Consider the following 18,009-nt stretch of genomic DNA (forward strand, 5'->3'; position numbering starts at 1 on the left):
CGCTGCAGGGAGAACTGTGAACAACAGTGAAGTGCCCATCAAACTTTATTAGAGCCGTAAGGGGCAATGAATGAAACAGCAGCACATGTCAAGGTGTCTAGTCCCCTGTAGCCCTCATCATGAGTTTTACACAGCACTGACCCTGCTAGAGTACTTTATTACTACGACCTTGACTCTGACTGGCTGTCTGTCAGCTAGATACCTGCTGGGAGACCGGGAGGGAGGGAGAGACACAGAGAGAGAGAGAGACTGAGGGAAAGAAAGAAAATGAGTACTGTACATGGATAAAACCACTCTCGACTGTGACCTACCGTTGCCTGAGATGCTGAGGTCGTGAGTGCGGAAGCTGTCCTGGACATGTGACAGTGACAGGGATGTGTGGGCCAGGAGGTGGTACTTAGGTCCCCTGTGGACAGAACAGAGACACTGGTGAGCTGTGTGACTGTGGGAGTAAATGCACATTTGTCTCTGTGTGTTTTTGGCTGTGTTTACACAGGCAGGACAATTCTTATTATTTTTCCACTAACTGTTCTAATTGGGCAAAAGAGCAGAATTGGACTGCCTGTGTAAACGCAACAATGTATGCATGGACATGCGTATCAGTGTGTGTCTGTGTGTGTGTGTGAATATCTAGCTATAGTAGTGTGTCAGCATGATGTGATACAACCAAACCCACTTACGCCACTGCGGGTCCAGGTAGCAGCAGTGTGGCTGCCCCTGCATTGCTGGTGGGGCTGCAGGCTCCAGGGTCCATGGCAACACGGAGCTTTTTTCCTGCCGAGCGGCCCAGAGAGCTGCTCAGTTTGCTGGCTAGTTTCCTGGGCGCGCTCCCGGCCGAGTAGTCCTCCTCCGAACAGCAGCTGTATAGCTCCACTCGCAGCTCAAAGCCCGGGCTGGCCTCGCTGCTACACACAGCCAAAGACACACACACAGATATTCAAAGCATGTTTAACAGTGTAAAGGAAAAAGAACGTACACATGCACACACAGCAAACACATTTTTTTACAGTGCCTTCAGACCCCTTGACTTTTCCCACATATTGTTACGTTACAGCCTTATTCTAAAATTAATTCAATTAACCTCTTGAACCTCTGGGGGCAGTATTTCATTTTTGGATGAAAAACGTTCCCGTTTTAAACAAGATATTTTGTCACGAAAAGATGCTTGACTATGCATATAATTGACAGCTTTGGAAAGAAAACACTCTGACGTTTCCAAAACTGAAAAGATAGTCTGAGTGCCACAGAACTAATGCTACAGGCGAAACCAAGATTAAATTTCATACAGGAAGTGAGCCAGATTTCGAATGTGCTGTGTTCCAATGTCTCCTTATATGGCTGTGAATGCGCAAGGAATGAGCCTACACTTTCTGTCGTTTCCCCAAGGTGTTTGCAGCATTGTGACGTATTTGTAGGCATATCATTGAAAAATTGACAATAAGAGACTACATTTACCAGGTGTCCGCTCGGTGTCCGCTCGGTGTCCTCTGTCAAAACTATTGCGTAATCTCCAGGCGCGTGCATTTTTCCATTTTGAACAGAGGAGAAACAAAACTGCCACGAGTGATTTATCATCGAATAGATATGTGAAAAACACCTTGAGGATTGATTCAAACAACGTTTGCCATGTTTCTGTTGATATTATGGAGTTAATTTGGAAAAAAAAGTTTGCGTTGTAATGACTGAATTTTCGTTTTTTTTTCTTAGCCAAATGTGATGAACAAAACGGAGCGATTTCTCCTACACAAATAATATTTTTGGAAAAACTGAACATTTGCTATCTAACTGAGAGTCTCCTCATTGAAAACATCCGAAGTTCTTCAAAGGTCAATTATTTTATTTGAATGCTTTTCTTGTTTTTGTGAAAATGTTGCCTGCTGAATGCTAGGCTTAATGCTATGCTAGCTATCAATACTCTTACACAAATGCTTGTGTAGCTATGGTTGAAAAGCATTTTTTGAAAATCTGAGATGACAGTGTTGTTAACAAAAGGCTAAGCTTGTGAGCCAATATATTTATTTCATTTCATTTGCGATTTTCATGAATAGTTAACATTGCGTTATGGTAATGAGCTTAAGGCTATAATTACGCTCCCGGATACGGGATTGCTCGTTGCAACAGGTTAATGTTTTTCTTCTTCAATCTATACACAATAACCGATAATGACAAAGAAAAAAAAAAGTTTTGTATTTTTGCAAATGTATTCAAAATTTATTCAGACCCTTTGCTATGAGACTCAAAATTGATTGCATCCTGTTTCCATTAATCATCCTTGATATGTTTCTACAACTTGATTGGAGTCCACCTGTGGTAAATTCAATTGACTAGACATGATTTGGAAAAGCACACACCTGTCTATATAAGGTCCCACAGTTGACAGTGCATGTCAGAGCAAAAACCAAGCCATGAGGTCAAAGAAATTGTCCATAGAGTTCCGAGACAGGATTGTGTCGAGGCAGAGATCTAGGGAAGGGTACCAAAACATGACTGCAGCATTGAAGGTCCCATAGACACGGTGGCCACCATCATTCTTAAATGGAAGAAGTTTGGAACCACCAAGACTCTACCTAGAGCTGGCTTCTCGGCCAAACTGAGCAATCGGGGGAGAATGGCCTTGGTCAGAGAGGTGACCAAGAACCCGATGGTCACTCTGAGATCCAGAGTTCCCCTGTGGAACCTTCCAGAAGGACAACCATGACAGCCCGCTGGTTCTGTGGTCTGATGAAACCGAGATTGAACTCTTTGGCCTGAATGCCAAGCGCCACGTCTGGAGGAAACCTGGCACCATCCCTACGGTGAAGCACTGGTGGTGGCAGCATGCTGAGGGGATGTTTTTCAGCGGCAGGCACCGGGAGACTAGCAAGGATTGAGGGACAGATGAACGGAGCAAAGTAGAGAGAGATCCTTTATGAAAACTTGGACCTCAGACTGGGGCGAAGGTTCACCTTCCAACAGGACAATGACCCTAAGCCCACAGCCAAGACACGGCAGGAGTGGCTTCGGGACAAGTCTCTGGATATCCTTGAGTTGCCCAGCCAGAGTCCTGACAGCGCTTGAGAGGATCTGCAGAGAATGGGAGAAGCTCCCCAAATACAGGTGTACTTATGTAAATGTGATATTTCCTGTTTTTGTTTTGACATTATGGGGTATTGTGTGTAGATTGATGAGGGGGAAAAAACTATTGAATACATTTCTGAATAAAGCTTTAATGTAACCAAAAAATGTGGTAAAAGTCGAGGGGTCTGAATACTTTCTGAATGCACTTTATATACAGAATCAGGTACTGATACGTTTATAAATCAAATCTCTCTCAATACAAGCATGACCTTAAGCATGCACATAAACACCAAACACTTAGCACAGGAAAGATAAGACAATCAGGCTGCGTTTACACAGATAACCAAATTGATTTTCGACCGATCAGATTAGCTCTTTTGCCAATAATTGAGCAAAAGTTCAGAATCGGCAGCCTGTGTAAACGCAGCGCAAGACAACACAAGCCAAACAGAAAGGGGAGACGTACAAGACGATGGTGTTGTCAAAGCAGATGTCGGTGAGTGTCCGGTCCACCATCACCATGTCTGTGTCGTGGATCTCCCCTCCCACCTGAAGCAGACAGAACACTGCACACCGATGCAGCTCTGAGGAAAAGAGAGAGAGAGAGTATATGTGTGAGCATGTGCATGAGTGTAGTGCGTGTGCCTGTGCGTGAGTATGTGTGCGAGTGTGTCCATGCCCTCTTGGGCTCAGTTATCTTCCCACTGCACTTAATGACCTTGACAAATTGCCTCATTAAACTTCACCTAGACTCTCCTACTACCTGTCCCTCCTGGAGTTAATTTATATGCGCATAGGTCTACTAGGTCATGCAGATTAATTAATTCCAGTTGTCGGGGAGGGGCAGACCATACTAAGGATTTCTGTGTTCGTTTTTTTTTACCATTAGGTGGTGACCAGAGACCCTTACAGGTAGCAGTTAGGGTTGCAAAGTGTCAGAAATTTTCCATGGGAAGTTAAGCCTGGGAATTTAGCTTAAATTCATCAAAAAAGCAAGCTTATAATAGTGAACCTTTTGAGGGATACACATAAGGCAATTCTAGGTCTTGTGGCATATTTTGGTTAAACTATCCCCAATTCAATGGAATTGCAACCCTCTGCATGCACAGTGCATTCTTCCATCACATGTGTAATGCACTCTTCCCATCACATGTTCAAAGACTCAATCATGGACACACTGACAGTTGTGGCTCCTTTGCATGATGTATTGTTGTTTCTACCTTCTTTCCCTTTGTGCTGTTGTCTGTGCCCAATAATGTTTGTACCATGTTTTGTGCTGCTACCATGTTCTGTTGCTACCATGCTGTTGTCATGTTGTGCTGCTACCATGCTGTGTTGTCATGTGTTGCGGCTACCATGCTGTGTTGTTGACTTAGGTCTCTCTTTATGTAGTGTTCTCTCTCGTGTCATGATGTTTGTTTTGTCCTATATTTATATGAATGCAACAAAGATGCAGAATCCTTTAGCCAAAGTGCACAACTATATTTTTATTTTTAATCCCAGCCCCCGTCCCCGCAGGAGGCCTTTTGGTGGGGCCGTCATTGTAAATAAGAATGTGTTCTCAACTAACTTGCCTAGTTAAATAAAAGGTTAAATAAAAACAGCTGATTCTCAAGATCTTTCACACTAATGAGATGCTTGCTATTGAGCCCACACTACTACACTGAGCCAAGAACTACAGTATATGCTTTCTGGTAAGTTTTGATTACAATACTGGGTGGGGTGAATATAATTTTATACGACATCCATGATTTTTTGTTAACTAGTAAATAGTAGCCTACAGCAAAGTATGTTTAAATAATGTCTTACTGTGGGTTTTAGCTTGCTGGAGTCTGCTAACTGAGGAGTGTTAATTCACCTGTTTCCATACATGTTTCATGTTAAAACATTTATCTTACAAAGGAGATGTTTAATCTAACTGCTTAACTATTTATCTGTACATGGAATTGTAATTTGTTTTTTCTAATCTTTACAGGAAAATGCCACGGGCACTATCTGATGTGTGGAGACATTTCACTGCAGTTAATGTAGGAGGAAAGCTGTGTACATTTGCAAATACTGTGCCAAATCATGTGAAGAATGCAACAAAAATGCAGAATCCTTTGGCCAAAGTGCACAAAGTTTCCTCAACACTCACAACAAGAAACCTCTGACTAAAGTCCCTCTACTTCTATTCGAGGTGAAAATTAGGAATCAGACACCTTATCGATAGCAACAGCTCACGGTCCTCTTGGAATCAGAAGTTTTTTTTAACTCAATGGAGGAACGTAGTCAGAGAAATGCTGATGAATGTCTTGCTCGAGCTGTGTATGCAATTGGTTCACCTCTGATTCTCACAGGCAATGTGTATTGGAAGAGATTTCTGAATGTTCTTCGCCCAACAAACACCCCTCCAACCAGACATGCTTTATCTACTAATTTGCTGGATGCAGAGTTCAAGTGAAGGTCAAGAAAATCATAAAGAAAGCAGACTATATTGCAATCATCTCTGATGGGTGGTCGAATGTTTGTAGGCAAGGAATAATTAACTACGTCATCTCCACCCCTCAACCTGTACTCTACAAGAGCACAGACACAAGGGACAACAGACACACCGGTCTCTACATTGCAGATGAGCTGAAGGCAGTCATCAATGACCTTGGACCACAGAAGACATTTGCACTGGTGACAGACAATGCTGCGAACATGAAGGTTGCCTGGTCTAAAGTGGAGGAGTCCTACCCTCACATCACACCCATTGTCTGTGCTGCTCATGCATTGCATCTGCTTCTCAATGACATCATGGCACTGAAAACAATGGATACACTCTACAAGAGAGCCAAGGAAATGGTTAGGTATGTGAAGGGTCATCAAGTTATAGCAGCAATCTACCTTACTAAGCAAAGTGAAAAGAATAAGAGCACCACATTGAAGCTGCCTAGCAACATCCATTGGCGTGGTGATGTCATCATGTTTGACAGTCTCCTGGAGGGAAAGGAGTCTCTCCAGGAAATGGCCATATCACAGTCTGCCGATATGGACAGCCACATCAAGAGGATCCTCCTGAATGATGCATTTTGGGAGAGAGAGTGGTAAGCAGCCTGAAACCTATAGCAGTAGCCATTGCACGGATTGAAGGAGACAATGCCATCCTGTCTGATGTTCAGACTCTGCTTGCAGATGTAAGAGAAGAAATCCGTACTGCCCTGCCCACTTCACTGTTGCTCCAAGCAGAGGAAACTGCAGTTCTGAAATATATCAAAAAGCATGAAGACTTCTGCCTGAAGCCCATGTTGGACCCCAAGTATGCTGTCAAGAGCATCCTGTCTGGTGCAGAGATCAACAAGGCCAATGGTGTCATCACTACCGTGTCTCGCCACCTTGGCCTGGATGAGGGCAAGGTTCTTGGCAGTCTGGCAAAGTACACTTCCAAGCAAGGGCTTTGGGATGGAGATGCAATATGGCAATCTTGCCAACATATCTCATCAGCCATCTGGTGGAAAGGACTTTGTGGATCTGAGGCTCTTTCCCCTGTTGCCTCCATCATCATCCAAATCACACCAACATCAGCTGCCTCAGAGCACAACTGGTCCGTGTTTGGGAACACACACACCAAAGCACGCAACAGACTGACTAATACGGGTTGAAAAATTGGGGTCCATCCAGACAAATTTGAGGCTGACAACGAGCCATCCTCAACTAGGTTGGAAAGTGACAGTGAAGATAAGGCCTCAGAGTCTGATGTTCAAGAGGTGGACATTGAGGAGGTCCAGGGAGAGGACGTGGAAGCCTGAGAGGAAGACAACCAGAGATTTTGTTTCTAGACTATCATTTTACAGATGTATGTTGAAAATGTTTTTGGGAGATGCGATGGATCATTGGGGATCATTCAATATTCCTTTTCTTTTGTTGTTCAGTGAAATCATCCCATGTGAAGAGTCAACTCATTTAATTAAAGTTCAATTCGTAACTAAATCGTTTTTTTTTTCTATTGGAAGGATTTAATAATTTGCAATTGTGTCTACTTATGATAAGGTAAAAGGTTTATGTTTCTGTCTCCATATGATATGGTAAATATATCCAATGCAAAAAAACATCTACATTTAAATGGTATTAATATAAATTTGTATATGTTAATTCCCATATATTCCCGTTAATTCCCACGGAAAGTTTCCACCTCTGAATATTCCCCCAAATCTGCAACCCTATGTTACGTTCCCCAGTTTATGTGTTGTAGTTGCATGTGTTTTATTTCAGGAAATGGCTTCCTGAAATCCCTCAAGCAGCTGATTGGTCGACTCCAGGGCTAATTGGAGAGCTGACCCCGCCCCCTCGTCAAGACACAGCTGTCTCCAATTACCCATTCCTTCTGAAGCTATATAAAAGCCAGTGTTCTGTTCAGGAGAGAGAGATTTTGGAGGTAGGGATTGCTGAGAGAGATTTTGCTAGAGATTTTTTTTTCTGGGAGGTCATTGCAGAGCGATTGTTTGTGATAGAGTTTTTTGCTAGAGGTTGATTTTGATGGGAGTTCATTGCTGGGAAGTTGGTATGTTCTGTGACTTTGTTGCTCAGGTAGAGCTTATTTGATGTCCTTTGTTTTTTAGTTTGTTTGTGAAATTGTTATTCCCATGTTTCATTTGTTCCCAGGGGAGAAGGGGAAGGCACCTTGGGAGTGCTTAGGCAAGAGGCCCGCGGGCATACATATACCCGTAGTATATTCATTGTCTAGGCACACTAGGTAAGACCTGGGCGGACCACTCCCTGTATTTTGGTTAGGGCACCAGGTGGTGCTAAATTAGGTAAGTAGTGGGTAGGCAGGTAAGAGAGGGGGGGGGCTTTGAGATTTACTTTCTTTGCTTTGGTTCCGTCCAGCCTCTTTTCCCCATATTACCGTGTAAAGGAATAAAGTCCTTGTAAACGGTACCACATTCTGCCTGTTGTCATCCTTACTCGCACCTACAGTCCATACCTTTTTCGCTTCATGGAGAGTTTAGTTGTAGCAGGGTGTTGCGTTCCCTCTTCATAGAGGCGTGCGTAACACCCTGGTAGCAGTCAACATAAACCATACCACAGCTGCAGTAGCACAGCCAAAGACAACAGGAAAAGGGCTGTCTGTGCAGCAGGTTTCTATGCCAGTGGCCATCATCCCAAATGACTCACTGTAGGAATGTCTGCTTGTCAATGAGCTGCATTGTTTCAATAGCTGTATAGTTCTTCAGATCTACAAGTCATTTTTAAAAGAGCAGAACTGTTACGCTTACATGTTCATTAGTTCTTTTTCTTTAGAGTTCTCTGGTCTAGGATCAGTTCCATATAATGTTATTCATTATGATGTAAAAGGCGAAACGGATCCTAGATCAGCACTCCTATCAGGGCCGGGACGATACCAATACCGCGATACTTGTATCGTGGCAAGGAAACGGCTTTAACTTCTTGAGGAAAAACAGCCCTAATGTTGGAAACAAACACCATTATGTTGTCATCCAGAGTCACATGTATTTATTTTCACACAGAGCAGGTTTTACAGGACCAAAGAGTTTGGTCTGCTTCGTGTTTTCATTTAAAAAATATTGCGATACTGGTATCGTCCCAGGCCTAACTCTGAGAGGCTTTGTGGGTATGGGCCCAGGTTGAAATAGTTATGTGCACCTGATTTCACACCACTTTACCCAAATTCAATTTGCTTCACCTCAGTCAACTCACGTCACAAACTCAGAGCGATGGGTAATATAACAGGATTTGATTCACACCAGTGCTACCACACCGATTCCTCACCTCCTTTGTTCTTGAAGTACTCGGTGTCTTTCCACATGAGTGGGATCCGCAGGTCTGTAATGGCAAAGGACAGTCAGATGAGTGAAATCCACCACAAATGTAACATGCACGCACACACACACACTCGGGTCGACCTGTAGAAGACCTCTGACCTTTTATATCTTCCCACCAGGTAGTCACTGTCATACCCGGTGTGTGTGTGCTGAATGTGTGTATGCCCATGCACTGGAGCCACTAGCTGAGAATGGCTTCCTGTCTACTTAGTCAATCAATGATTAATCACAACCTTTGTGTATGCCCTCCAGCTGTGAGCAGTCCCAGACAGATAGACTGTCCTCTTGTCCTCCCACTGAACCAGGGCAGTTCATCATAATTCTTTAATTACTGCTTTCACTGAACCCCCCCCTCCACCCCTAACTTAGCCCTCCTTCATTCTACCCCCCCCCCCCCCCCCCCCTCCCTGACGGACAGCGTCTGCAGGTCGCCATGGACGCGGCCAAGAATGAGAAAATGACACATGGAGTAATAGGGGAGGAGGAGGCAGGGTGTCAGGGCCCGAGGCTGATGAAGTGGGCTAGACAGAGCTCAGCTATTGGGTAGACATGGGGACCCGGTCTCACGCTAGCTGTCTGTCGCAGACTCTCTCGCTCGTTCACATTTGTGCACAAACGCACATCACCGGGGCCTACCTGAGATGGCCACCTTACCCTTACAGGGTAGTCTGTCGTCCATGGGCCCTGCATCTGATGACCTAGGAGAGACAGAAATGGGGGGGGTGAAAACAATGGAATTATAATTGTAAACCCTAACCGATTGCCAACCCAGACCATATTAAGACATTTACCCTATGGGGATAGTAGCATTTTGGCAGCGATACGTTCCTACACAGCCCAAAACCCGACTCCCATGCCCTGTCCCCTTACCTTGTGCCATCTGACCTTCGTGCGACCCTCTGCATGACCTGGGCCTCCTTCATCCTCTGCAGCTCTGACATGTAGGCCATGATGCGGGTGTTGCAGGTGAGCAGGCTCTTGGCTGCCTCCAGGGCCTGGTCTCTCTGGGAGCACGCAGCCAGCAGCTTACAGGCCCCGTCACGCATTCGGATCTCATGGTCTATCTTCTTCTGGATGTCACTGTCCTATACACACACACAGACAGAGAGACAGACAGACAGAGAGAGAGAGACAGACAGAGAGAGAGGTTATAGATGGTGCTGACTGGAACAGGTTTGGTCTTCGAGTGTGGAGTGAGACTGTAAGAAGAGGGACATTTTATTTATAATGTAAGACAATGACTGAGTAAGAGTGTGTGTTATGTGCCATGTCTGTGTGTATGACAGAGAAAGAGAGGGCAAAAGTGTGTGTAGGCCAGATGAAGCCCTCTCATGGGCCCATTAGTGGGGCATGCCCTTGAAAGCATTCTGGTGTCTCTGAGGTGAAGAGTCAGTCGGTTGGGGCACAGAGGCTAGTCAGGCAGAAGCTGTAAATATGTCCTTGTGCCCTTCTGTGTCCCCCCCCGGCACACAGACACGAAGATGCTGAATCATTTAACACCTCCCTCCCTGCGTGCACAGCACACACACCCTTTGGGAGCAGCTCACCCAGGAGGGCGTAGCAAGTGGAACTGTCAAAACAGTGGAGCCCTGTATTCCACCATGAGAGACGCCAGACATTAACACCCAGACACGCCCCTCAGTCCCAACCCCCGAACCCTTTCCTGCTCCCATCACAAGTTTGTAAAAAAAACAAAAAACATGTGAATCTGATGTGGCTTATCTAGGACAAGGGGTCTAAAGTACGGTTGATCATGAAGAGACGAGATGGAGAGAGAGAGAGAGAGAGAGACTTAGAAGATGCAACACTCATCATGGTTTAACAGAGCCTAAATCACTGCAACACACTTCATGACGCCAGAATGCCAACACAGAGATGAAGAGAAAGAGCAACATAAAAATGGAGGACAAAGCAAGCAGGAAAGAGACGAGACAAAGAAATAGGTGAAAACACAAATGGGACTGGTCTCTTCGCATGTTTCATTTTGTACTGAGGATCCCCCATAACATTTCTTCTACCTCTCTCGGGTTTTGGAATTAGTCCCAGCTACTGACCTCCCCTGTTGCTATGACAACCACCCACATCTCATCTGCTGCTTTGTGTCCAATTAAACATGTTTAATATGAAAACACACACACACACACACACACACACACACACACACACGCTTCTGCCTCTCACACTCAATCTCTTTGTTATACCACTCCAAAGTGATAACGGTCTTACAGACCTCCCTCTCCACTGTATTTTATTCTCCCCGCCTTCCGTCTCTCTCACGCCATTTTTCACGCCACGGTCTTCAAATAGCCTCGCTCTCTTCTCCTCCCATCCATCCCAAACAGAGCACTGCAAAAGGGCAGTGGGGTGGATGGGAGTGAATGTGGCTTGGACTCATTTGCCTACATGTGGAGTCATTTTGACTCTTTGGATCCAGTGCTGTTATGCATTCTGGCCCACAGCTCTCTCGTGGCAGTAACAGAGACAACAGGGTTGTATAGTGTAAACTAATATGCCCTTTGAACAAATAGCACAGCTTAGGTCAAAACCACACTGGCTTGACATGGTGGGGAACACTAAATACACTAACAGCTCTAAATCAAACACATCCAAATATATTGTCCTCCAGCCAAACCAAGCAGGGTAAAGCTGTGGGCCTACACCAATATTGTTTTAATACAGCCATTTTGGGTCAAGAGTACAGTAATACATTATCATCAATTCAATCATCTCCAAAAACAATTACATCATTTAACGTTCAAAAGGGTTTCTAAAGTCTAACAGATTTCTCCCTATGGAATACTGTCAGACCAACATGTTTAAGTCTGATAAAGAATATTTACATTGTTAAAGAGGGGACTGAGGATGCTACCCTGACCCTGGGTGAATATGACGGCTAGTCACTTTTAACATGCAAAATCATATGCACAAATTGTTTTAATTGATTTTAGTTCAGCTTTCAATACAAATAAACACATTGCTGAAACAACTACTGGACCTGAATGTCAACGGAGGCCTCGCAGGTTGGACTTAACTGACCAGCCACAGAGGGTTCTCATTAAATGGGGCCCTCTCTGATAAACTGAGCCTGAACACAGGGGCGACCCAGGGGTGTGTCCTTTCACAGTTATTGTTCTCCATCTACACTAACGAGATGAAGATCCGAGGAAACAACGTGAGGTTTTTCAAGTACACGGATGACACAGCATCTTAAGAAAATAATCCCATCAGAGCCATGTCAGATGGGGACAGCTTTTTCAAAAGGTATTTTTAATTATTATTTTTTTTTTTTAATTGGGCCAATAACCTTCAAGAATGGTGCCGGTCAAGTGCCACATCAAATGTGGACAAGACAAAGGAGCTGATCATCAATGGCTACAACCTGCCAATGTCCCAACCACTCTCTCTGAACGACCAACCAGCGGAGGTGGTTGACTGTTTCAAATACCTAGTTTAAACCTGAGTTTTACAGAGAATGCAGACAATTTTTTTTTTTTTTTGAAAGCAAGCCTACGTGTGTTTTCAAGTCAGGAAATTGAAGGGATTTGGGGTTCAGCCAGGAATGTTCTGGAGAGGATGTACCGCAGTCTGGTGGAGAGCATCCTCACATTAAATATGACAGTCAGGTATGGCAATCTGAGTGCGAGGAGCAAAAGCAAACTGCCCAGAATAGTAACCACAGCCAGCAAAGAAATTGGTCAGCCAGAGGCACAGTTGAGCAGTCTGTTCCACAAAACAGCCAAAAAGGAAGGCACTGGCTACCGTAGGTGATCCCTCCCACCCTCTACACCCTCAGTTCGAGAGGCTTCCTTCTGGCGGGTGCTTCAGAATGCCCATGGCTAAGAAGAATGTTTTAAAACAATTAGTTCCTTGTGCTGTTGGACTACTAAATGCAACGTAAATTGTATATTGGTATATGCACCTATCTATTTGAACAGTGCAGTTGGGGCAGCGGTCAGGTGGGAGTAAACATATCAATGACCTATATGTTTTTAGTCTATGCGGTATGATGGACTGTTTTAAATTGTGTGACGTGAGAATGTATCCTTTCAATGTAAGGTGATGCCAAAGAAAAATGTCCATTCTGGATTGACAACGTTTTATTATATTCTATTAAAGATGCCTGTGCCATATGTGATATATATATGCATGCATACAATGTTAGAGGTAAATGCAAGAGCAGAGCTGACATGAAATGAAGACAGCATCAATATACCTTCATCTTCCTATAAGCTTTTGAACAAAGAGGGAAAGGAGAACAGCACTACAGAAGGAATTTTAAGCAGCAGTGTGCGTGTTTATGTGTGCTTTTATGTCAGTTTGTGTAGTCAAAGTGTGTGTATAAGAGTGTGTTTGTGTGTGTTTAGAGACAGGGAGGAAAGTAAATTGAGTTGTACCCCGTAGGACCAAAGCAGGAAGTGTACCCATGTACACTACCGGTCAAAAGTTTGGACACACCTACTCATTCAAGGGTTTCTCTTTATTTTCACTATTTTCTAAATTGTAGAATAATAGTGAAGACATCAAAACTATGAAATAACACATATGGAATCATGTACTAAACATAAAAAGTGTTAAATAAAATTATATTTTATATTTGAGACATTTCAGTGCAGATGTTGCCTGCAATCCATGACTTCTGGTTGGATATGTATGTACAGTCAATGTGGGGACGATGTCATCAATGCACTTATTGATAAAGCCGGGGACTGAGGTGGTATATTCCTCAATGCCATTGGATGAATCCCAGAACATATTCCAGTCTGTGCTAGCAGAATAGGCCAGTAGCGTAGCATCCGCATCATCTGACCACTTCCGTATTGAGCGAGTCACTGGTACTTTCTGCTTTAATTTTTGCTTGTAAGCAGGAATCAGGAAGATAGAATTATGGTCAGAATTGGCAAATGGAGGGCGATGGAGAGCTTCATATCCGTCTCGGTGTGTGAAGTAAAGCGTTTTTTCCCTCTTGTTGCACATGTGACTTGCTGGTAGAAATGTGTTTTTAAATTTGCCGGCATTAAAATTCCCGGCCACTAGGAGCGCCGCTTCTGGATGAGCATTTTCCTGTTTGCTTATGTCCGTATACAGCTCGTCGAGTGCGGTCTTAGTGCCAGCATCAGTTTGCGGTGATAAATAGACTGCTACGAATAGATGAGAACTTAGACATTGGGCACCAGCAGTTGACAAATGCACACACCCCCGCCCCTCGTCTTCCCAGACGTAGCTGCTCTGTCCTGCCGATGCACGGAGAAGCCAGCCAGCTCTATAGTATCCGTCGCGTCTCTTAGCCACGTATCTGTGAAACATAAGATATGACCGTTTTTTAATGTCCCGTCGATAGGATAGTCTTAATTGTAGATCGTCCAGTTTATTTTTTTAAATGATTGCACGTTGGCCAATAATACGGAGGGTTGTGGTGGTTTAACTACTTGTCGGCAAATTCTCACAAGGCACCCCACCCTCCTCCCCCTTTTTCTTCACACGGATGACTGAGATTTGGGTCTTGTCTCGACAAAGCAGCATATCCTTCACATTGGACTCGTTTAAGAAAAAAATCTTTGTCCAGTTCGAGGTGAGAAAATTGCTGTTCTGATGTCGAGAACCACTGTTCGATCATAAGAGACGGTAGCAACAACATTATGAACAAAATTAGTTGCAAAATGCAAATTTTTTAAAATAAATAACAGTTGGTTAAGAGCCGGTAAAACAGCAGCCATCCCTCTCTGGCGCCATTATCAATCAAATTGCCTGGGTTATCATTGTATCAAATCAGACGGCGTCACTCCTCTGCCTCACTTGTCCATGAACCGATCGGTTTCGTAGGACGTGGAACTCATATTCAAATTTGAATAATCAGCATCCGCCATACAAAACATGAAAACATACAGTAGTCCCTCATTTATATCACTGCGCTCTTGTATGACTCATGAAATAGGCAGAATAACTAGCTAGCTAAATTATTACAAACATTGTGACAGTGATCTAATATTTGCAATTGTGAGAAAATAAAAACAAACTGGTGGCTATCTCCTGCACAAATTCTGTGCAAGGACGTTGGTCGCCAATGCAGTGACTTGATCAGCTTTGTAGCTAATTGTTGTAGCTAGCTGGCTTACTGACATCGCTAGCTCTTCTTTCACTGACATAAAAAGCTTGCCTAGCATGTTTAAATTAACATAAACTCACCCCATTTTGTACAAATGTGCGCAACCTCAACATTCAAACGAGGCTGCAAAGAAAACTAATGGGACTGTAGCGACTGTGTGGACTTCAAAATCTGGGATGTGAACTACGTTTCTATTCAAGCGTTGATCGACATGGTAATGGCTCTATAGTATTGGAGAAAAGTTGAAAAACGGACCCTCCGTTACATTGTGACGTGTCATGCCGTAACGTACAGCACGCATAAAGCAACTATTTCTGTCTTACAATCTCTCCACCAGATGTAGCACTTCTCTCATCATTTAAAAACCAGAAATGGACAGTGACGGGGGTAAGGGGGGGATACCTAGTCATTTTTTGCGTCGTCACTGCAAGTGATCAGGACTCTCAAAGCCGCTGTTTACTTCTGAAGATCACTTTAGCACCGCCCTAAAAACCCGATTCAAATTCGACACAAACCTTCAAATAGGTATGTAATGACACATTATATAAACTCTTTAGTGTTTTATTTACATTTTAGAGGCGATAAGGTGATAAGTTGGACAGATCAAGTGAAAAAAAGCAATTTTCCCACACAACATCTCTCCTTCTCACTATCACGCATTCGTTTCGCTTCCCCATCCGCCATTTTTAAAAAGACCCGATGGGGCTCATTGTCTTCTTGAATTATGCAGAAACAGGCAGCGTTTAGGTCATGTAATTGATTATGTTGGAAAGGGGAGAAATTGTGCTTTACAATGGTATTGACATTACAGTTGATCTGGAAGTATTACATTTTTGGGGCGCTAAAATAAGGGCAATTGTACGGACCAAGGCGATGTACAAAAGTGAGTGAGTTTACGTTACCCTTAATTTGTAAACATGCAGGCCAACAATTAAGAGGAACTGATTATCAGAACTCAGTTCGTAGATCAGCATGTTTCTCCACGGTCATACCGTTGGGTCAGCTGAGCACAGCAGCTAACTCGGGAGGTTACTGCAATGAATCATGGCAAAAGAGCAGCTGCTTCATGAAAACTCATAATAATGTAGGCATTAGCACTACTAGCTACGCTAGCTAGCTTTTGTTGGAAGATTCAACATTGTGTGTGTGCAGCACTAAGTAGGTAGCTGGTTGGTTAGAAAGAGCAGAGCAATGTTCGTTGCAGTATACTCAGTGTGTGTCATCACACAGATTTTTATTCAGAACAAGTCCATTTGGTGGAAACACACTTGCTTTACATGTATTTATTAATATTCTCATTAAACTATGTCGCCAAGCAGATGTAAACCTAGCAACTGAAGCACAATAAAATTGGGCGACTAAGACTCCATGACCAAAAAAACATCAACATAATTGACATATTTATTGTTTTAGCTTAGATGAATTCAAGTCTGTTTTGAGGAAGAAATGTTACGGCAGCCCATCATAGCCGGGCAATTTTTGATCTATCCCATTACGAGATTCGAGACAAAATTGAAGAGCTATCTGATGTAAAACAATGCAGGGTTAAAGGTTCCAAGCCCATTCTAATCATTCTACTTCTATGCGTGCTGCAGGGATGAGGGACAATGCATAGGCAACCCCCCCCCCCCAGAAAAAGAGAACGTAAGATGGTTATGATGATTCTTTTAATGACAGTCTTCATCCGTAACCATTGGTTATACGGTAATAGTGCCACCCCTATGTGTGTGTATGACTGTGTAGTATACTCAGTGTGTGTCCTTATCTTCTGCAGTACTACGTAGCACACACCAGTGAACCTGCAGATCTAGCCCATGTGTAGTACAAGAGCTGTGCTGCTGCCCTACATGCCAGTCGGGTTCACTGTACTTATAGGAGATGAAATTAGCAGCCTTCTCCTCTGGGGCTTTCCCAAAATGAGACGTTCAACCTAGTTCTGTTATTAATCCCACTCTGTGCCAATGCCTGACAGACACACACTAATGCACACACACACACACACACACAAATGTACACACAAATGAACGAATGCACACAGCAAAACATGGTCAAGCTCTCCTCTGGCATTCTAACAGGGATAAGGTATGTCTGAGGAGTGTGATGAAGTCTAATATCTACAGTACACACCATATCTAAACTGTGATCCATTTGGGCTTCAGAGATTAAGTCTGCCCACTAACAACCAATTGTTTTCCCTCGCTACAGTTCCTAATAGAAACACAGCTTTATCGTCATTACAAGTGGAGGCTGAATGCACAAAGGACAATATAATACACACAAAAGGAGCACACCTAGCACCGCCAAACAGACACAGTTATTTTCAGACCACCCCATTTGCATGCCTGGTGCCAATACAGTGCCCCATGCCAGGGTGCCCGTCAGTGGCAGTGAGAGCGAGTGCAAGATGTATGTTGGATGTGAGACAGTGAAAAAGAGCGAGAAGATGGAAGGGTGAGGGGGCAGCGGGGTTACAGGGACCAGCCTGTTCCCAGGTAATGAAGCGTGAGTGTTGAAAATGAGCCCAGATTGGAATAATTGAGAGAGATGGAATCTGTCTGTCTGTGAGGCTTAGAGGGACGGACAGGAGACACATGGATGTGTATGTGTGCTGCTGATCCCCTGGTATAAGTAGAGTGTTGGCAGCCACTCTGTGATCAGTGTGATGTGTTGGGCCTGGGTCTTCACACGGGGGATTTCACACTGCCTTGTTTACATTGTGTTGTTCTGCTTGGTTAGGCTTCCTCTCTGACCCCTGAACCCTACCCAGGATCATGGACCATGGACTCGCCAACCCCAGATGGAAGGATAGTTCAACAGCACCAGTTCAGGAGCAGGCACAGTGTGGGAGCTTCTAGTCTGCTATTGATGTGATTGACAGTTCAACACATGATTCACATGTGTGTGTGTTAGGCTTGGGCAGTGTACCGTATACCCGGGTATTTGGAAAAATGTCATGGGATGGTTTTTCACTACCGTCAATACTATTTCTTTATTTTCCAATAAATGTGAATATTTGTAGCTACTTTAGTTAAAGGGGAAAGG

General features: G+C 43.9%; 1 protein-coding gene across 4 annotated transcripts in view; it reads right to left on the reverse strand.

Moving 5' to 3' along the window:
• LOC110535022 (rhotekin-like) overlaps positions 1–18,009 on the reverse strand; it is a 119,401-nt gene that overhangs the window by 10,448 nt on the left and 90,944 nt on the right. For all 4 annotated transcript variants that reach the window (XM_036935480.1, XM_036935481.1, XM_036935483.1 and 1 more), the window contains exons 2-7: positions 9,735–9,949; positions 9,501–9,562; positions 8,812–8,865; positions 3,524–3,641; positions 681–905; positions 312–406 (exon numbers count right to left, since the gene is read on the reverse strand). In XM_036935480.1, the coding sequence (XP_036791375.1) occupies positions 312–406; positions 681–905; positions 3,524–3,641; positions 8,812–8,865; positions 9,501–9,562; positions 9,735–9,949 (769 nt within the window). The remainder of the gene's footprint in view (positions 1–311; positions 407–680; positions 906–3,523; positions 3,642–8,811; positions 8,866–9,500; positions 9,563–9,734; positions 9,950–18,009) is intronic.

Source organism: Oncorhynchus mykiss, chromosome 11, assembly GCF_013265735.2.
Source record: "Oncorhynchus mykiss isolate Arlee chromosome 11, USDA_OmykA_1.1, whole genome shotgun sequence".
In the NCBI taxonomy this organism is placed as follows: domain Eukaryota; kingdom Metazoa; phylum Chordata; class Actinopteri; order Salmoniformes; family Salmonidae; genus Oncorhynchus; species Oncorhynchus mykiss.